General features: G+C 44.6%; 1 protein-coding gene across 14 annotated transcripts in view; it reads left to right on the forward strand.

Moving 5' to 3' along the window:
* TTC23 (tetratricopeptide repeat domain 23) overlaps positions 1 to 21,665 on the forward strand; it is a 96,057-nt gene that overhangs the window by 60,836 nt on the left and 13,556 nt on the right. For 13 of the 14 annotated variants that reach the window (XR_012017029.1, XR_012017043.1, XM_072797293.1 and 10 more), the window contains 3 exons: positions 4,452 to 4,557; positions 14,964 to 15,091; positions 19,803 to 19,952. Coding sequence is in view for 12 of the 14 variants with exons in the window: in XM_072797293.1 (XP_072653394.1) it covers positions 4,452 to 4,557; positions 14,964 to 15,091; positions 19,803 to 19,952 (384 nt within the window). In the remaining 2 variants the exon portion in view is untranslated. The remainder of the gene's footprint in view (positions 1 to 4,451; positions 4,558 to 14,963; positions 15,092 to 19,802; positions 19,953 to 21,665) is intronic. The other variant, XM_072797327.1, reaches the window with a different exon arrangement.

Consider the following 21,665-nt stretch of genomic DNA (forward strand, 5'->3'; position numbering starts at 1 on the left):
GGGACAGGCTCAGCTAGATAAGAGCCTGCCAGCTCTAGCTCTGGCTGTATCTCTTGACAGCTGGATTGGCGCGGTGGAATCCGTGGTTTCCCCCAGAAATGCTTAGGAAGACCAGAGGGAACAGCCACTCTGTACCTTGGCAGAGCTGGAGGTGGTTTGTCTTGTGAATGAGGTTTTTCGATTAAGGACCTGGCTCAAAATGGGATATTAAAGGTTTGATTTTTGTTTTTGTTTTTCCCCCAATACAACATGCTATCAGCTCAAGAGATTTAGGAATATTAAACGCTCCCTCTCAGCTTCAAGATGACAGTTGATAAACATCACCATAAAATACTGAAATCAACAAAGGATGGGAGGAGAAATTTGAGCCCTGGGAGATTAATAAATGATGAGGAATGAATGCAGTCAAACCACACATCCCCAGTAGGGCCCATTACTTGGGCTCCTGCATAAAAGCCAGAGAGGCAAGCATGGCTCCTGTAATTCTGTTAACACTAATGACTAGTCCTTAAATGCTCTCAGATGTATACAACAGGGATATTTGTATTCTCTTAGCAAGCAAAGTATTGTTCCAGAACTGTGGACAGTGGTTTTGTTTGGGAAATTGGGTAATCTAATCACTAGCTCTGTCAACTGCCTTTGCACTTACTCCCTGAGAAGGCCTCCTGTTATGGTGTGGAGCTGTGGTTCTCAGCCTGCATCACCCAGAGCCCTCGGGTTCCATGGAAGATCTTTTGGGGGCAGCCAGTTGGGGGCAGCTGGGTGAGCCTCTAGGCCCTCTCCACCTGCTCCAGTAAGAGCAGCTCCACCCTTACCTGCTCTGTATTTTAGAGAACATGGAAGATTCTGTTTGAAATGAAAGAGTTTTGGGTTTGTTTTTGTTTTTGCTTTCTGCTTCAAAACAGAGACTTGAAACTCAATGGTGCCATGATGTTTGCAACCTTTTGCAAGTTACTTTTCCACTCACTGATGTTTCTAAAATGTAACCATGTTAACATACATAGGTAGAGTTCAATCACTGTATACATAAACCGCAATATATTCGTTTTCCTTCTCATGGATATTTAGATGATTCCCCCTTTTTCATTTTTTTCTGTTTGAAATGATGCTTCAGAGAAGTTGAGGGCATTTTTTTTATATCAACAGTGAGGGGTGGTGAGCTCCGAGCTGGCCAAGAAGGGAAGGGGACAACAGGAGGGGGCAGATGGATAGTGAGAAGGAGGTGATGGATAGTCAGTGGATAGAGGACTAGAAATTGCATGGACTTGATTGTGGCAGGACATGATAGAGCCAGGGGGTGGGGGGCAGTCTGTGAGCTGCGTGGTCCAGAGGTAGCACAGAATAAGCTATGATAAGGCCTCAGGAGTGATGAAGGACACAATCTGGTATGTAGAAAACATTTAAAAATTAAGGTAAATTGAATAGGACTGCATTAAATTAAACTGAATTTAATTTTACTGAGTCAATGAGATGCTAATCTTGCACAATTTAAACATCATGGTTCCCCTTTCCTGCCCACTACTCCCTCAATGTTAAACCAGCATATGGTTTTTAGAAGCTTCATGAACATCAAATATAAATTAGATCAGGGATTGAGTTTCTGAAAAATGAATAATAAATGTTTGCTTCTATTAGTATCTCACAGAAAAATATTGAGGTTATGAAATTTTTTCTGAAATTCAGACCCCCTTAAGCTCTCAGGATCCACTTTCTTGATATTGTGAGCATTTTGCTCTTGGAAGATTTTGCTTCCTGCCTCCAAAGGCAAAAGGTGACCTACAGAACTTTCAGAACGTGTAATTATTCATTTGAAAATAATTTTGATAGATACCTATCTTTGACGTTGCCTTGAATTATAATACTGAGTGGAAAACAAATACAAAATCTTTTTAAACTTGAATTTGGGTTTTAATCAATCTAAAGTACTGTGTGTTAAAAGTCTCTGTAACATTATGAGTTAAATGTTTTCTGGCATTGCTGGGTGCCCTCCTCAGTGGTTGATTGTGGAGATAGTTAACCAGGGAAAACACCAAATAAACAGGATTCAGTTTGCATTTGGGGTGGGGCAGGCTTTTCCTCTCTCTTTTGTCCTCTCTGCAAACTCTGAACATGTGATGCTTTGATTCTATCCCTGTGGCTCCAATTGTCTTTACTTTTTGGAGTGAGCATTATTTGAAAAGCGCTTTCCAGTCAAAGCTTCAGGCCAAATTGAGGATAATGACTAATTGGGAGGTCACCAAAATTACTTGTTCAATTTATTTATGTCCTATAATAATAAAAGTAGTTTTAAGACAAAGGATATTCTTAACATTTATGAATATGAAATTCTGGTTTTTCTAACACAATAATTAAAGTTATTACCAGCAATCTTGATTTGGAGTAGCAGTAGCCCCTGTCATAAAAAGTCTAGAGCAAGTAACTCAGTTAATTTTAACATATGACAAATGAAGTGACAGTCTCGCATCTACCCTGATTATCAACTCAGAAATGGTGTTCAGCTGATCATGAGAGGACCAAGTCTCTATGACTTTGCCACCTCACTGCTTGGTCTGGACTAGAAAGTTCTAATGGTGTGGCTTTATCTCCTAGACCAGCTCCCCAGGACTAATCTTAGCTCCTAGAGGCTGAATGAATAGGTTCTCTGGGGGAGTGTGCTGACATCAATTGGTGGTGTCTGCCACCAGGGGTCCAGGTGGGAGAAAAAACAAATCTGAAGTCTGAGTATCAAGGTCAGAGTCTTACCTCCATCCTTTATTAGCTGTGAGCGATCTTGGGCAAGTCACCCTTTCTGCAACCTCAGCTTTCTCATCTACAAAACATGGATAGCAAAAGTTGTTAAGAAAATTAAAATTGAGGGGCGCCTGGGCAGCTCAGTGATTAAGCCTCTGCCTTCCACCAAGGTCATGATCTGTCCTGGGATGGAGCCCCTCCAGCCCTTGCAATGAGCTCCACACTCAGCAGTAAGTCTGCTTCTCCCTCTGCTCCTTCCCCTGCTCCTGCTCGCTTTCTTTCTCTCTCTCTCTCTCTCTTTTTTCTCCCTCTCTCTCTCTCAAAGAAATAAATAAAAGCTTTTTTTTTTTTAAAAAAAAAAAAAGGAGGGAGAATTAAAATCGATATTACAAGTGAAAAAGGAATCTTAGTTACTACTAGTATGTCTTGCCTGTCCCAATCTGGCATTTCTCCTTTAAAATTCACAGTACCCAATACAATTAATTGGGAACTACCCACCATCTCGAATTAGTGCGTTTTCACTAAAGTCATGGGGCCTTTTCTTGCTGCCCACACTCTGCTCCTGGCCTCTCCTGCCCTAGGTGATCGGTCATTATGTGTTTATTGAATGAATATAACCTTATTACTAATAGCATTTTTAAAAACTTAAATGTCAACAGTCAAATGAGTATATATCTTCTCCTTGTATATTGTATACTTATATATTTCTCAACATATATTTATTTTCTCTTTTATTTTATATCTTTTTATTTGGAGAAACATATTTTGTATTCTTTTTGAGAGGATTATCATTATTTTATATTCATGGGATCATAGGCTTTATTTTTTTCTCTTAAATAATTTTAAATTGGGCTTTATTTTCAAGGAATTGAGCTGTTTTCTGTGCTCAGGCAGCCCCATGGGCCAGTTTGAAGAGGATGCAGGCTAATTGTCTTGCTGGATCAGGCACTGAAGAGGCTGCTAATACCTTCACTGAGTCCCCCTTCTGAGCTGAGGGCAGGCAGGGGGCTGTGCTTGCTCACTTCCTCTGCACAGCACTGGCACTCCATAACCCATCTCCTTCCTTCCTGAAACCTTTCTCCCAGCTTCCTCATATCCCCTCGGCTGATACCACACTCAGGAGTAGACTTTTAAATGATATACTTACGGAAGAGCCCTGCTCACAGCTTCAAACCATCTGGACTCAGCCTTTCTTTCTCTACTTCACAATGCTTTTAAAATCCAGGTCTGGGGGTGGCCCAGCGGTTTAGTGGTTTAGCACCACCTGTGGTGGTGTGGTCCTGGGGACCGGGGATTGAGTCCCATGTTGGGCTCCCTGCATGGAGCCTGCTTCTCCCTCTGCCTGTGTCTCTGCCCGCCCCCTCTCTGTGTCTGTCATGAATAAATAAATAAAATTAAAAAAAAAAAATCCAGGTCTGGGGCGCCTGGGTGGCTCAGTCAGCTAAGCACCTGCCTTCAACTCAAGTCATAATCCCAGGGTCCTGGGATCTAGCCCATCATTTCCCAGCTCAGTGGAGAGTATGCTGCTCCTTTCTCTCTCTCTCTCTCTCTCTCTCTCTCTCTCTCTCTCAAATAATCTTGAAAAATAAAATAAAATCCAGGTTCCTAAGAATCATCTAACGAGCTAGAAGTTCCTTGGCTTTCTGCTTATCACTGCAAAAACAGTTAGTTCCCTGTTGCTGCCGCCAACACAGACATGTTTCTTCTTTCCTTGATGACAGGCACATCTCATCGTGCTAAGCAAAAACCCCTCTCAAGAGGAGGCAGCAGTCTCCGCACATTTTGTCGCCCACGCTTCCATCGCTTCTGGGAGACCCGAGCACCATGGTGAGTGCAAAACCTGTGGGCGTCCCTTGCTGCCTGCTTTCTGCCTGTCCTGCAGGCATGCTGCTGGGCCTGTAAACCAGCTGCCTTTAGGAGGGGTGAGCAGGTGGCCTGAGCTGTGACATCGCGATCCTTTGCCGAGCTTTGGTGGCTTTACATGGCCATACATAGCTGTGCCACTGTGTTAGCTTCACCAGTGGCCTTTGGTTTCTGTCCTATTCGGCCTTTCTCTAATCTTTTACTTTGAAATACAGTGAATCTTCATCCAAACGGAGCTGTTAAGATCCCCAGAGAATCTATGATGGGATTACAGGGAAATCTGCTCTGCTTTCAAAGGTGATCTATTTTTAAAAATTGTTGTGGCGCTACTGTGGCAACAGACCTGACTTGTCAGAATCCCAGCCCACAGACTTTCACAGGACTGAGTTTTCCATCAGCGTGAACTTACGTGGTTTTGGGAGTCCAAGAGGAAGCTGCCATTTATGACTCATATGGTTTTTCTTAGCCCCATGAAATAGGTAGAACAGTGAGCCTGGGGAGTTCTTTAATCCAGCATTCTGGACACAGAGCATACAGTGTGCCTCTGTGGATGGAGAACACATATTCCAGTGACTTTTTTTTATCAGAATATTCAGAAACAGAGTATAACTCATCATCAAGAAGACCAAGGGGTGTATTCCAATAAGATGAAAATAATCATGTACTGTAATAAAATAAGATCCAATGTGCCAACAGGCCTAAAATTGAGATCCAGAATAGTTGGGGTCCAGGAAGCAAGAATTGGGCTAGGATATAGAGGCTGGCGGGCAGGCAAGGATGAAGGGGCACCTCTGTGAGCAGCCTGGTCTGCACAGATCCCAGGGCCAGGCAGGGGCTCCAGTCCAGGGAGGAGCTGGTGAAATGTATATCGAGGTTTACCCATCTTGTCCATCCTGCCTTACAGACTCCTCATTCTGGTCTCCTGGAGCTTTGAGGACCTTTTCAGAGCAGCCTATCTAGGAATAGAGAGAGAAGGCAGGCAAACTTTCAGATTCTCTCTCTCTGAAATACTCCATATATGACAATCGACTTCAGAACCTTCCAAGAGCCGGCAGGTCTTTTTGACCAGGTTATTGGTACTGAAAATTACTTTAATAAGGAATTAATAGGGAAGAACCTTCCATTGCCAATAATTAAGACAGTTAAGATGCCAACACATGTCTGACGGAAATCTGACTAGCAGAAGTCACAAATCTACGTGTCTCTCGGAACCACAGAAGCAGTGTGACACAGATAGTCTTGACAGTACAGTAGGAGCAGCAAGTGCAATTGGAAATGGCAGCTATTGTTGGTTGTAACATAAGAGAGACAATACAGAGCACTGAGGACTGTAGCAAACTGGAGAGGCCATGCCCTATTAAGTGAGCAGTGATCTCTGGGCTCTAGCCTATCACTGTCACTTCTTTCAAGAGAAGGCAAAAATCTAGATTTTTATGTATAATTGATGGGAACTAACTCAAATATGTTTCTGGCTCTGAGTGTGGCAAAAGAAGCATGAGGGTCAGATGTGTAATGTCTGACCTGGACAGCAGGTGTGTAATGTGCTTGTCAGATCCTTCCTGCCATCCTCTGGGGCTCGTGGGTTCAAGACAACTGGAGAGTTCTGAGCATTTAAACTGGTGGAGTGGGGATGGGGTGACTTCACTTGGGTGAAGTCTAAGAAAGAGAATACCAAACAGCTAGAGGAGACCAAGGCCCAAAGACCCTCTATGCCTGGAAGGATTCCAGCTTGCCAGCATCTCAGCTAGTTAATAAATGGATGGATTGGGTCAGGTCCAGTAGAACTTGTGTCCTGAAATGTTTTTTCCCTCTAGCTGCAAAGTTAGGCCACTCTGCTTTGCATGATTCACAGAAGCAGATAATCCATATTTTTTTTTTTACATTTTTTAGTCTAAATATAGTGTATTATAACTGAGAATGACAGTAATAACAAGATCTTTGAGAATTCAGTGACCTCACACAGGAATAGTAATAGTAACAACTAATGCTTTCCTGGTGTATTCTGGTATGGTTCTAACCAGTTACATCTGTTAAATCAATTAATCCCCATAGTATTTCCCTGAGATTGGTGTAAGTACTTCCAGTTTCTGGTGGAGAAACTGAGGCACAGAGATATTATGTAATTTCCCCAAGGGTGCATAGCCAGGGAGTAGCAGGCTTGAACCTAGACTTTTTTTTAAAAGATTTTATTTATTTATTTATTTATTCATGAGAGGCACAGAGAGAGAGGCAGGGACATAGGCAGAGGGAGAAGGAGAATTAGGATACCTGTGGGGAACCTGATGCGGGACTCAATCCCAGGACCCTGGGATCATGACCTGAGCCAAAGGCAAATGCTCAACCACTGAGCCACTCAGGTGCCCCTGAACCCAGGCTCTTGACTTTATATTATATTAAAAGGGCTGCACGTGCCCCTTCTCCTTCCTTGCTTGCCTCCCTTTAGGCCTGTTTAGGAGTCTGTGGCATTTGGGACAGAGGAAGGACATGAGAAGAGCAGAGGCAGCCCAGAGAGATGGGTGGGGGCCAGTCTAGGAGCATGGACAGGGTCTCAGCTCCCCTTCTGCCTTTGGTGGCCTGAACCCCACAAGCTGACTTGCCAGTCAGAATTTGAACTATAGGAGGAATGTAGAGATGGAAGAAAACTTTCCTCAGGAGCATGGAGCTGCAATTGGCTTTAGACTAGGGAAAGGGGGTCACTTCTGCCGAGTGGACTGGTTGCTAGAAATGTAGGTAGCAGGAATCATGGTAAGATCATGTTAACGGTGACAATAGTAGCAGGAGTCAAGCTGGCCCTGTATGCAGGTGCTGGAACTCTAATGCATGTGCTCATTTAACCCTTTCAACAACTTAAAGGCAGGACATGACCTCCCACTTTACAAGTGAGCTAACACAGCCCACTCTCCCTACCTGCCACTTCGGTCAAACTGTATTGTCTACTCACTGCTCTGCCCAAAAAAGGACACAGTCCCCATGAGTCCATAGGGTGTCTAGACAAGCCCTTCTCAGGCTCAGCTTCTATGAATCAGAAAACACATGAAATGGCTATCACCCTGGTGCCATCAGGAAGAAAATTTACTGAAGCCTTAAAGGCAAGTCAGCGCTAAGTGAAACTGGGCAGTGAAACTAGATCACAACAGCTGCTTGCTGGGCAGCAGCATGAAGCCCTGGAGCAAGTGCAAAGGGCAGTACAGCCCTTGTCCCCAAGGCTTCAACCGACCATCAAAATGGGCACGACAGAAACAAACACAGGCAAAGAGAATCCCCCCACCCAACTCTTCCCACTCTGTGAACCAGATTGAAAACCATATGTATCAGAATCCTAGTTCCCTTGATGGCAATTATAGGAAAGGCTATGGAAAATCGACTGCTCCTCCAGCATTTTAAGATACAAAGATTGTTCTGGCTCTTACCCACAGTGCCTGAATGTGGTGCAGGCTGAGAAGACCCATGTTCCAAGCATAAAATTAGTGTGCCTCTGGAAGCAGGAACGAGGGCCTCACCCAGCCAGGAGCTGCTCTGGGAGCAGGCAGGCGCATCCCCATTGTGGGAGGCTTGCAGGGAGCCTGGTGTTTCATGTCCTCCCTCTGTTACCTCCTCACAGGCCTATGCCCCCTCAGCAGGAACAAAAGAAGCCCACCCATGGCTGGGGGCTCTCTAGGCTAGGCCTCTGCTGCCTACAGCAAGGGGGAGTTAGAGGGCTATATTAAAAGGGCTGCACGTGCCCCTTTTAAACTTTTAAGTTTGGAACTTATCTTTGACAACTTAAAGGAGGCCACCCCCTCAAACACATACACATGCGCACACTAGTTGGCTTTCACCCAGGATGGCAGAACTATGACCTGGACTTTAGTCACTAAGTTCAGAAATCACAGCCAGATCCCCTGGGAGCAAATCTGCATGTTTCACCAAATGCCCAGGAAATCCAAGTGCATAAGGACCTCAGCTCAGTTTCCCTATGCTTAAACCTGTCTATGCAGAGTACAGATTTTTTTTTTTAGAATCTTTAATGAGAAAAGTTGTTCATTTGGGGATTCTCCGTAGCCTGCTTGCTAAATGCCCATTGAAGGCATTGCCCTCTGACAAATGAAGTGTCTCTGGTCAAGAAGCTGGCGTGTTTCAGGCTCTATGCTCAAGCTAATCCCTTTGCTCTGTGCCTTTCCTGCATTCCTTATGCAGACAAAACTGCCCTAGAAGTCACGAAGGATTGTGATTGCATAAGGACTTCCAATTCAGGCGCCTGGAATGTCACTAACCTGAGCCTGGCCTGCATCCCGGAGCAGCCATAGACAAACTTGGTATTAACAGCTCTCCCAACCCTGCTAAGTGTTGAGGGCATTGGCCTTGTGTTTATAACTCTTCTCCTAAAGGATATTAAAATGAAATGGGCAGAAGCCAAGTGCATTTCAGTGTAAACCTTTGAGAGGCAGAGCCTGCTGAGCACAGGCGGCCTTGTTTGGAAGTGGCTCCATCTGCAGCCTGAGCTCTGTCGGGTCCAGACACAGCAGAATGGAAGGAGCTCTGTTGGAGCCTTGGGGACAGGGGGTGGGATCCCTGGCTGTGTGAACCAGACTCATGAGCATGGGGTGCATTCCCAAGGTGTAATTCCCTATGCACAAATATATAAATCTCCCTGGCCCCCACTTATCCTAGGCTCTCCCCACATTTTTCACAGCAGACATAAAATAGACATTGTGTCTTAATGATGTCTCTTATTTTATATACTTCCACGATCCTCCCATTTCTCAATTCTTCCTCCTCCTTCCTTCTTCCTTCTCAGCCTGCCTCCCTTCTGGGTCCTACCCCACCCCCAGCTCATTCCATGTCCCCTGGGTGATGGATACTTCTTGGGCCACGTGTGTCCCATGGAGACAGTAAGTCAGACAGGTTCTGGAATATACACACATGCCCAGCCCTGATGGACTCCTATCAGGTAACATAGCCACCTGAGAGAAGCCACAGTCAGGTGTCCTTCACCTTCCTGTGGCCCTCCTCAGCTGCCCTGACTGTTTCCCCCACCCCACTTCCAACCTGGAGAGGCCTCCAGGTGGGGTGTGTGGCACAGCCCTGCTGGGGGAAATGAGTGTAAGCCATGGCTGGCAACACCCAGCCACCTCTCTCTCTTCCTCCTCATTCTTTCCCTCACCATCTTCCTCCTTCCCTCCTCAGCCTTTGCACATCCCCCTTGAGCCCTGTGTGCTCTGAGGGACCCTTCCTTGGCTCCTAGGCAAGGCCCATTTCTTGTTACAAAATGCCCAGCCATCCTGGGCCTGGCCTGCCTCTGAGCTCCACAAGCAGATGTCAGCATCCATGCCTACTCTGTGCCCCAAAGACCATGTGAGATAGGGGAAGCTGTAGAGAGCAAGTGGTGGGCGAGGCCAAAGAAGAAGCCTCACCCTGCCTCCCACTATCTTCAGTAGGTGGTGAAGAAACCACTGATGCCAACCTGCCCCTCAGAGATGGCTTTGGACTTCCTGGGATTGCCCGGCTAGTAAGCCGAGGCAGGTCTGCCACTCAGAAGCCATGTCCAGGGCCTCTGAAAGTGTTCTTCCCAAAAAGGGTCTCCAGTGTGGACCACTGAAGGCCTTGAGGTGAGGGGCGAGCCTGACTTGGGCTTCCTATGCCCTCAGGCCACCCTCACCCACCACCCCCACCAGGGCTAGTAGGTGACCTCGCGTCAGCTGCCTGTGCAGAGCCTGTGGCAGCCCCCCAATAATGTCTAAATGGGTCTAGTCTGTTTGTTTGCTAGGTGATGGAGCTCCTCTGGGTTACTACCAGGCTAGATTCCCTATGGTCCTTAATGCTTTTACAGTGAGTATGGAGTACAGCCTGTTTCCTAAGACTGTTAACAAAAGATAATTGTCACGTTGTACACGCAGGCCTCCCTCTTGATGAAAGCTATCCTCACTGTTCAGCTCTTGCCTTAGCACAGCCTCAAGAAAATGAGCCCAGGGTTACTGGAATTTGTTTGGTTTTTTTTTTTTTTTTTTTTTTTTTGAATTTTTTTGGAATTAAAAGCCTTCTAACCTCCAGTATGTCAGATTGTAACCCTGCAATCCTCTTGCACTTTGAACAAAGCCTGGGATTTTTTTTTTTTTTTTTTGCCTGTATATGAACTAGAGACAGAACAGAGTCGGCAGGGCCTCCAGGAGACATTAAGCCCCCTTGCCCACCAGGCTACACTTCCTCCCTCACTCTAACTCACAGACAAACTAAACATTGTGTTGGAGTGGAAATGGGAGAAGATTCATGGCCTTGGAACACCTGTGCTACCAGGGCTCAGATTTACAAGCTATGTCATGCTTCTGTGCTTTAGAAAATGACCTCATCTCCTGCCAGGCCACAGGCATCAGGTTGCAGATGATTCTAGAAGATGTTTTTAAAGTTAGGGATGGCCATTGTAAGAGTACTGAAATCTCTGGCGCTTCATGGCTTCAGGGCGCAGGGGTATGTGGTATCTCCCCACCCTGTTTGACCTTCCATCTCTCTGGAAAATCCTGTTGTCACCTGTCCGAGATGGACGTCCAATGGTGTGCCCACCCCCGGAAAAACAAACTGCTCATCAGGGAGTAACTCCTTAGCTATAATAACAGGATAAATTTGCTCTCCCTGAAAAGACTTGATCATGTGGTTCCCAGTTCAAAAACCTAATTTGGGGGTCAGACAGGTGAGGGAAATACATCAGGGTCTTGCAATAAAGCAATTTTCCTGTATCCCAGGTAAAGAAAAAGTAGTTTCAAATTTAGAGACAGGGAAGTCACCCACAGTGGATGCCTACACCTTCCTCTGTTCCCCAGCTCGAGGCTGTGCTGATCTACAAGGGCCCTGACATAATGCCTGACGTGTGGCCCACTTGTATGGGACAACAGCTATCAGGAACCCCTCCTCCATCCTCACTCCATCTGATGAGCGACCTTGCAGGTGGCACCTGCAGAGAGCAGATTTCTGGGCAGAGTGGCTCTGCCATCCCACCTGGCCTAGGACCTCACAGTGTTCACTTCAGTCACCCCCCCCCAACCTTAATTTCAGTAATTAATCCCTTCTTCCCTCCCTCCGTCCTCCTTTCCTTTCACTCCCTCTTCCAGAGATCCATGCATGCTAACGAGCATCCTCTTTGGAAAGTATGAATAGGCCTTCCCAAGTTAGAGGTTGGGCCATTTAGGCACTAGCTGGAGTTCGGCTGAGCCGCATCACGTCCTCTCTCACAGCATCTCTGTGAGATCAGCCACGCTAAGGGAAGGGGGCATGTGGTACTCAGGGCTAGAGGACCAACTTAAGTGGGGTGCTTTGTAGGGGGACAGTTGGTCAGCATATGACTGCTGGGAGGAAGATATCCTAAGAGGTGAGAGGACATTACAAGTAAGGGGCTAGAAGGGTATTAAGCACAGCTGTGTCCTCCTGTGTCCGAGAGACCAGCTCCTTACTCAGGAAGGGGAGGGAAATGCTTCCCATCCCTCTTGCCTGCCCCGTTATCTGAGCGGGGCACCACTTCTGCTAAAGCCTAGGGTCTGAAACTCAGTCCCTCCTCTTCCAGCCGCAACCCCTTCCTACACCCTGGACATCTGTCAGTCTCGGTGGTATGGACTCATCTCAGGGGAACAAAGACTCAGAAAGATCTTTACTCTAGAAGAAGAGCTCAGATTCTTTGGCTAATTCCCAATTAGACAGAAAATCAAAATAGCCAGAGTCCTCCACTCCAGATTATCCTTGTTAATTTTTAGACCTGGCATGTTCATCTCTCTAATGCTTTTAAAATCGACAGAATAAATGCCACATCATCCTCACATTTGCTGTCACAAGATTATCAGAGTAGCCAAAATTAATACTTAGTTGGAGCATTAAATCTGCAATGCTTTCTTCCATGAGTCTACTCAAGTAAAGAGATTTTCTACTTGGTAGAATTTTCTCCTACCAAGAGAAACTTCTGAGTAAATACTCAGAGATACACCTGCTGATCTTGCAGTGGACAGAGCCCCATTGAAAGAAAGGAACAGGGAACTCCAGTTCAATCAACTTCTGTCTCCCTACAAACTCCGGGGGTGGGGGAGGGGCAGTGCAGCTGGCGCTGAGATCTCTCCAGAAGACATCACCTCACAGCAGAATTCCTGCTTCCATCCAGCAATGGCCTAGGTGCCAAGCAAAGTAGACCTTGCGGAGAAATGAAACTTCCTTATTCTCAGGCCTAACTTTTCTCTAGGTGGACTGGATTCAATAGACATGTTGTGCAGATGTTGACTTGTTTCCTTTCTAAAGGGAGCATGATCAGGGTGAATTTTAGGTGTTCTCAGAACTCTCCAGGCATGCCTGCAATACACACAAGCCCCGTGTTCTCTGCGTTTTGACCACTCTGTCTTCATAGAGCTCTCATCCTCGTAATGTCTTAATGTCCCACTCTGCTTCTGGTGTGCCTGCTGGTCTTCCTGGCATGAGCAAGAGAGGTCCATGACCACGATCCTCAAAGCTGTCCCTGAATTTAAATGATTACCATTTACTGAGCATGGACTAGGTGTTAGGCATGTCCTCAGTTGTTTATATGCATGAACCCATTTACTCCTGTCAACAACCCTATAAAGAAGGTACTAGTTTCCCCCTTTTCAGACAAGGGCATTAAGGTCAGTGATGTGGGGGCACACAGCTAGCAGGTGGCAGAGGCAGAGCCCAAACCTGGGCAACCTCAAAGTGCAGCCCTGGGAACACTCACTCTCGCTGCACAGGCTGACCCAATTCCTGCTCCTCCGTGAGTTCTGGAGTGCTGTATTCATGCAGGCCGCTCTGGAAGCACCTGGCACTCACATCACCATATGAGAAAGATGAATTCAAGGGGTGATACTTTGGAAAAAACATGAATTTAGATAAAACATTAGCTGGTCTAATCAAAATAGTGAGGAAGCACAAATACAACATTAGAGATGATAAGGGGGAAATAAGCACATGTAGAAGAATGTAAAGAAGCAGAAGATTACGTTTTATCTTTTTGCCCATATCTATTTGCACTACACGATACACGTGAGATTTTCAAGAGGAAATGTCGAGTAGACCACTGTATACGTGGGTCATAATCTTCTCTGGCAGTAGTTGTATGCTTGTCATGTGTCGCAGTAAGGTGGTCCACAGCAGGTGCTTCAGGGGGAATCCCATGTTTGCTCCCAAGATAGAAAGATACCGCATTTTCCTCTGCTAGAGCAGGGGTGGCTGGCCCCACTTGCCACTTGTATTAGTAATAAAGTTTTCTTGGCACACTGCCATGACCATTCATTTATGTGTTACCATACATTTATGGAAGCTTTTATGCCTCAAGAGCAGAGTTGAATACCTGAGACAGAGCCCAGGTGGCCCCCAAAGCCTAAAATATATACATCTGATCCTTCACAGAATAAATTTGCTAGCCTCTATGCTGGTACCCTATGATTTCTCCAGTTTCAGACTCATTCCTAGTTAATTTCTTGGTTCAGAATTTCCAAACCAAGTAGGTGATGCAGATGGAGACCTCACACATGCACCTGCCCCCTGTGTGGTGTGCCAGCTTCAGATGCTATTTTTCTCACATAACCTCATCACAGGAGTAATATTTCATCATATTAGCATGTTTCACTCACCATCACAGGGGAGGAATTAGACAAAGATGAGGGGCATATGGTGTCATCCTAGAATTCTGCCTACCGCGCTGCCTTTTTGTAGGGAGCTCTGTTCCATCTTCCTACCACACAGAGTCCTCAGGCCTCATCTCCAGTCCTTACTCTTATAGAATATACCTTTTTTTCTCATACCCTCATGGACCATTCTGCTTCAGCCTCCACTCACTGCTCTGGCTTCCAGTTGCTTCATTTTCTATACCTGAGGTTTTCCTTTTCTTGCTTTCAAGATTGGCATATATTTAAAAATACTTTCATTGTATTATAATCAGTATGTTTATATGTTTGGAATGATTGAGTTTCTTCCTTCAATGGCATATCAACCATATTTTCCCAAATTTTAATGTTGTAAAACTAGGTTCTAAGATAACAGAGTCCATTAAAGTGGACCCTTGGAGCCCTCCCCTCAGTGAACAGCAACCAGAGTTAAAGGAAGAATTAATGGTTAATCAACCGGAAAACTATACCAATGTGTTCAGGTCTGGGGACTATTTTCCCCGTTTGCATTAGCTTTGCTTACCATATTGCTGGAGAGCTAAAATGTATGAAAACCAAGGGAAGTAAATTGCTGTATCCTTCTGAGACCTAAATCTTTGCTGAGAAACAGGTAGATTAACTAGGTCCTCTTGTCTAAATACTTATTATTTTCAAATAGTTCGCCACCACTAAAAGCATATTGATCCTGTTTCCATTTCAAATCTACAAGCAATCTTCAAATATTGTTATGGTACTTTTCTTCAGATGTGGCCGAGCAGTATTTTCAAGAGAGCATGGCGAATCTTAAGGATGCTGAAGGAATGGGAAAAGCCAAATTTCTTTCAATTCAAGATGATTATTGCCATTTTCTACAAGTCATAGGACAAAAAGAGGTAAGTGAGTTTGGATCAGAGTTGACTAGTTAATTTACATGAGTTGTTATACAAAGGGCTACTCTTGGGCAGCCCCGGTAGTGCAGCGGTTTAGCGCAGCCTGCAGCCCGGGGCGTGATCCTGGAGACCCGGGATCGAGTCCCACATCAGACTCCCTGCATGGAGCCTGCTTCTCCCTCTGCCTGTCTCTGCCTCTCTCTCTCTGAATAAATAAATAATTCTTTAAAAAAAACAAAACAACAACAACAAAAAAAAAAAGGGCTACTCTTTCTACTCTGCAAGCAGCTATTAAGCCTACATGTCCAAGGCATGTGCTAAGCTCCCATTGGGACAGGGATAAATAAAGCCAGGTGGCCTCTCTCAGCAGCTCCCAGGTACTCAGTCTGGGGAAATGCAAACTATTCATGAGAATAGAATGCCATGCACCTCACCCCCCCCACAAAGGATCTTAAAGGACTAGAAACCTTGAAAACCCAATGGGCAGACCCTGATTATCATAGCCTGCAGTTATGTCTGGGATAGGGGGTGGTAGATAATATGCCTGATTCCTCTCTCATTTTGGGTTATAGATGGAATTTACATATCTAGTGAGAACTATGCAGCACAGAAGTTACAGCTCGTGGTCCATTGAACCATACAAGCATGCTTTTTTATGGCTTGTATGCTTTATATGCTTTATGTCAAAATGGAAGATGACCCAGAGTTTATTTTCACTTAATTAAACCCTTGGAAACTTATTCCATGCAAAACCAGCTACCAGAAAGCCACTTGCTGTGGCTTGATTTATATAGGTATATCTGTTTTCAACTTTAACCTATCAAGGCAAATCCTTGAGATAAAAAACCTTTATTTCTTCTGCTGTTCTGTAGACCTCCCCCCACAGCTCTGTTCTAGCCCTTAACTCCCCGCACCGTTCTCTCAATTGATATGAGCTTACGGAACGTGGGTTTATTTGGGGGGTTTTTTTGTATATTCTTTTATTGGAGTTTGATTTGCTAACATATAGTAGTATAACACCCAGTGCTCATCCCATCAAGTGCCCCCCTCAGTGCCCGTCACCCAGTCACCTCATGCCCCCGCCGCCTCCCCTTCCACTACCCCTTGGAAAATAGGTATTTAATCTAGATGCATCCATGTTCCTCAGGCCAAAGTAGGACGACAGTAACCATAACAAATGGAGCTTATATGATTTTCTGGATCACTCAACTAAGTAGAAAGGGGCCTTCCAAGGACCTCACATTCTAGAATATCTGTAGAAGTTCTCTGGAGAGTACTCAGGTCAGAAGCCTGGAGGGGAAGAGGGGGAGTGTGCCCATATCATGCCTTCCCCCTTCCAGCTCATCAGTCATTTTAACCTCTAAAATGTCCTGGTTGCCAGATCCACCTCTGCCAATCATCACCTCCTGTTTGGACCACTCAGACTCTGGTCCCCCAGCTGCTTTTTTCACTCTTGCCTTTTTCTCATCCATTATGAATAAGGAAGTGATGGTGATCTTTTCAAAATGCAGATCTGATCCATGAACCCCTGTTTGCAAAATACTCCAGTGGCTTCTCAATGCCCTTAAAATAAATCAGAATCCTGTATGTCTCACAATACCTGCCACATGATCTGGATTCTGCTGACATTTCCAGTCTTATTTTCCCCCCTCCCCTAATCTGTTCTGGCCACATTGGCTTTTCTAATCCTCACTGATTTAGCTAATGCAGATCCATCTTTGAGGACTCATCAGTTTGCCTGATTCCTTTCCCCACTCTTCATTAGATTTTTCCCATTGTTGTTCATCATAGAATCCTTTTGACATAATAATGTGATAAGGGGTGCCTGGGTGGCACAGTTGGTTGAGCATCCACCTCTTGGTTTCGGGTCAGGTGATGATCTTGGGGTTGTGAGATCAAGCCCCTTATTGGGCTCTGCTTGGGATGCTCTCCCTCTCCCTCTCTCTCCCACTCAGGCTCTCGCCCTTTCTCAAATAAATAAATTTAAAAACAATATGGTAAGCATGGTATAGGAATAATAAACAATATAATGAGAATAGTAAGTTTTGTGTGGATATGTACTATCTTTCCCGTGATTAGACTGAATTCTGTGAGAGCAGGAATCCTCTTGCTCATGATGGTTAGCCAGATGAGCAGATGGGTGGGTGGGTGCTTGGCTGTGGGTCACCTGACTGCTCTGGCTACCACAGGGCATCTGCCCTCCCCCCTGTTCTTGTCTGGTATCCTGCCCTGGTGTCTGTCACTGATGCCACACTTCACTGCCCTTGCCCTAGTCACCCACATCAGTGGTACTGAACTGAAGATGTACCTCGTTCCCCTCAACCTTTTGCTAAAATAGCAAACTGGCTTTTTTTGTTCAATCCCCTGCCAGCCCTTCTGGTGCCCTGGTAAGAATAGAAAAAGCTGTGTCTTCTTCAGGTCGATGCAGCTTGTGCCAGAGCACATTGCTTGGAGAGCGGCACACAGGCTGGATTTCAGCTGTCCTCATTTTCCTGCCCCTGTGCATGACACAACCCATCCAACCGAATGTGGTAGCTTTGCACGGTGCTCACCCTGGTCGCAGCCCTCTTTCTGGATTCTAGCCAGAGTTGACCAACAAGGCTGGGCCCGATGACAGTCCCAGGCATGAGCACGGCCCTGTGCTCAGACTACCCCGGATGTGGTCACAACCCATACATGAGCAGAATCCTGTGCTAACAGGAAGGTGATCTTTGGGAAGGAAAATGCCTTTTAAAGTAAAATGTCACTCTGCCATTTGTGTGAGTTTATCTTCTAGTTTTGCTACTTTCCTGCTCAAGAACTTTCTCCAGCTTCTTACTCCCCGTAAGAAAATCAAAACTCCTGAGCCTGGCATGAAAGCTCTCCACCACCACCAGCCCATCCTGTGACTCATGCCTTGTTTCCCTTCCTACTCTCTGGGTTAGAGTCAGATGAACCCTCAGGGCTGACCCTGTCCTTCTCCTACCTCACACCTGGGCTCCCAGTTTCCCATGCCTTCTCCTCAGCCCACCCAGGTCCTATTTTTCCTTCATCCCTCTCCATAAAGCTGTTCTAACTTTAACAGACTGACACAGTCAGTCCACCCATGTGGCATCTCTCTTCCATGGCCCTCTCCACCTGCCGTTCAAGTTCATGCACGTCTCTCTCTAGTTTCCCCAATCAGGCTATAAATGGCATTGAAAGCTTCATTTAGAAAAAGAATCTGGCTCTTCTTTCTATCATTGGCTCCTCAAAACCTGACAGTCAATTTGCATGGACAAGTTGCCAAGTCTAGCACCTGCGCCATCCCAAATCCTTGCTCAGAGATGCTGGGAATGGATCGCAGTACAAAGGACATGATAGGCTTTAGCATCAGGCAAGTTCCCCATGCACCGAGGTAGGTCACACACTTCACAGTTTACAGTTTCTCTGCTCCTATGTGATTTCATCTTTCTACCAAGAAATTGTTTCTGCATCATCAATGCCTTCACTGCTCCACACCCCTCACCCCATCCCTGGCACTTAACTCATATCATTGCCAATAAAACGTGTAAAGCTTTGCCAGCTCCTTCTGTCTCTGGAGCGCTTATCAGGATGTCTTCAGGGCTATTCGGTGGGGAAAGCCCTTTAACTGGTTCCAGGCTTATTTGGCTCTCAAAGTCAGCATTTGTATTCTGTAGCCATAGTCAGGCTTTCCTATACAAGAGCATGGGAGAAATTCAGGAGAAATGTTAGGGATGGACAGGCAGGGCTTTCCCTTTGTACATCTTCGTGTCTGACTAAAGAGCTTAATGTCAGAAGATACTGGTTTCTGACCAACTCATGTTTTTTATTCCACGTTAGTTTAAGTAAATCTGATAAACCAAACAAAATATCAAACGTATTTAATTTTTCTCCATGTTAGAATGTTTGCTTTTGGTTTCCTAAACTATTTCTTATGAGAAATAGAAAACCCTGGAATATGTTCTGGATGTTTTGTAAGGACCTAAATTGCCAGGAAACTCTGACTTCTGCTTATGTAAGAACATCACTGAAAAGAATTAAAATTACCAGCCAGATTCAGATCCTGGGTCTGCCCCTGCGGAGCTGTCTGATCCTGAGTAAGTTTCTTGACCACTCTGTGCCTCAGTTTCCTCCTCTGTTCAATGAGGATTAAAATCGTACTTAACTAGAGGAGACAGAATTAAAAGCCCTCACAGGTAAACTGTCCAGCACAGTTCTTGGCACATAGAGGACACAATAGATGTTAGCATCTTCTCCTAATACTCAGCTGAAGTGAATTCCTGTAGTATCTGAAGTGGCTTTGTTCTCCAAGTGTCGTTCATGCATTCTCTCTCCAGAGTTAATACCTCTCTGTCCCCATCCATGCTGTTTCCTGTGTCCTGTTTAAAGAGGAAAGTGGGCCTAGCTCATGAGACGCTACCCCTGAAAAGGGAAAATACACATCAGTTACATCATTTTCTTTTTCTTTTTTTAAAGATTTATTTGAGAAAGAGAGAGTACATGAGTGAGGGAAGGGGCAGAGGGAGAGAACATCCAAGCAGACTCCCATTGAGTGTGGAGCCTGACTCGGGGCTCATAAACTGAATCCAGCTAATGAGCTGAATCCAAAAGTTAGTTGCTTAACCAACTGAGCCACTCAGCAGCCTCCAGTTACACCATTTTATTAAGAGGCATTGATCTTTATCAGCCTTTGACCTTTCTTACCAAACTTTAGCTTTTGTTCCTTTCACAGAAAGCAACCTCAATCCTGAGAGAGTCCCTGGAAGCCAAAGTGGCAGTATTTGGTGACCTCAGTCCCAAGGTGGCAGAGACGTACCGGCTGTTGGGTGGGACCGACCTGGCTCAGGGGAACCACAGTGGGGCTCACAAGAAACTGAAGAAGGTAAAGCTGGAGCCAATACTAATATGGAGAAAATTCTCTCCTGGGTCACTTTCTCTCCCTCCACCATGCTGTTTTTAAATGAAACTTTATCAGAGGCTTATGTGGTAAGATGACACCACTTTCACAGTCAATCTAAGCCAACACTCTTTGGATAAAGAGTACAGTAATCCACTTATACACCTATGTTGTTAGATGAATTATCAATTATGTTTTTACCACGCAAATATTTTTAAAATTTTGCCTACTGCATTTTATCAATCTTTTATTGTACTCCTTTTGTACACACAGTTTATGGAGGAATTCTTGTGTGTGTTCTTTAGTATTTATATGTTTGTTTCTTTTTAAATTTGAAGTTTGTCTGTATGGAAGGTGTGAGGTAAGGATCCAATGTTATCTGTTTTTCAAATGGCTATCCAGTTGCCTAGCATTATTTTATTAAAGAGCCCATCTGTGCTCCAATGACTTGAGAGAACACCTTCATCATGTACTACCCTTCTATATATACTTGAGTATATTCCTAGCTTTCTATTCTCTTCTATTTGTCTCTCTGTTTACTCAAATTCCAGTGCCTCATTATCTCAATTATAGAGATTTCATAGTATGGGTTAATAGCTGGTAGGACTCAACTCCCTGCACGGTGCATGGTTTTTTATTTCCCTCGAGTATCAGGCTTTCTAGACATTTTTGTATATTTATTTTTCTTTATTTTTCCTTTTTTAAAAAAGATTTTATTTATTTTTTCATGAGAGACACAGAGCGAGAGAGGCAGAGATGCAGGCAGAGGGAGAAGCAGGCTCCATGCAGGGAGCCTGATGTGGGACTGGATCCCAGGACTCCAGGATCAGGCTCTGGGCCAAAGGCAGGCGCTAAACCACTGAGCCACCCAGGCATCCCTGTATATTTATTTTTATATGTGAATTTTAGTAATCAACTTGTCTAGCTCTATAAGAAGTTTGGTAGAATTTTTTTTGGAGCATTGTGTTATTTATAACAACTTCAAGAGTACTGACATCTTTATGATATGGAGTTATTCTACCCAAGAACAAGGGGTAGTCTTTATATTTGTTCATGTCTACTTGTGTATCATTCAGGCACATTTTAAAGTGTTCCTTGTATAAGTTCTGCACATTTCTTATTAGGCTGATTTCTAAGCTTTCCTCTTCTTTAATGCTATTATAAACGGAGTTTTATCTGGTATTATATCTTTTAACTGCTTGTGTATATGTGTATGCAAACTATTGGTTTATCTCTGTTATTTTATATTCTGCTAGCTTGCTTATCTCTTTTCTTGTTTGAGTTAATTTGAGCATTGGTTCTTTCAGGTTTTTCAGGTGTACTGTTACATCATCTGCAGTTAGTTTTACTTTCTGTTTTATGCTTCAATTCTTAACGCTTCTAATTGATTTCTCTTGTCTAATTGCATTGGTTTGTACCTCTAGTACAAAACAAGTAATAGTGGAGATAATAGGCATCCTTGTCTTGTTCTGATCTTAGTGGAAATGCCTCTAGTGATTCTTCATATAGTAGATTCTGGCTTTGGACTAAGTTTTATATATTTTATCCTGATAAAGACGTATTCATCAGTTTCTATTTTCATGAGTTTTTTTTTTTAAATAGAAATAAATGCTGGATTTTATTAAAGGTGTATTATATTATAACATTGAACCAACCTTGCATTCCTGGAGTAAATCCCCTTTGGTCCTATTGAACTAT

Source organism: Canis lupus, chromosome 2 (assembly GCF_048164855.1).
Source record: "Canis lupus baileyi chromosome 2, mCanLup2.hap1, whole genome shotgun sequence".
Lineage (NCBI taxonomy): Eukaryota > Metazoa > Chordata > Mammalia > Carnivora > Canidae > Canis > Canis lupus.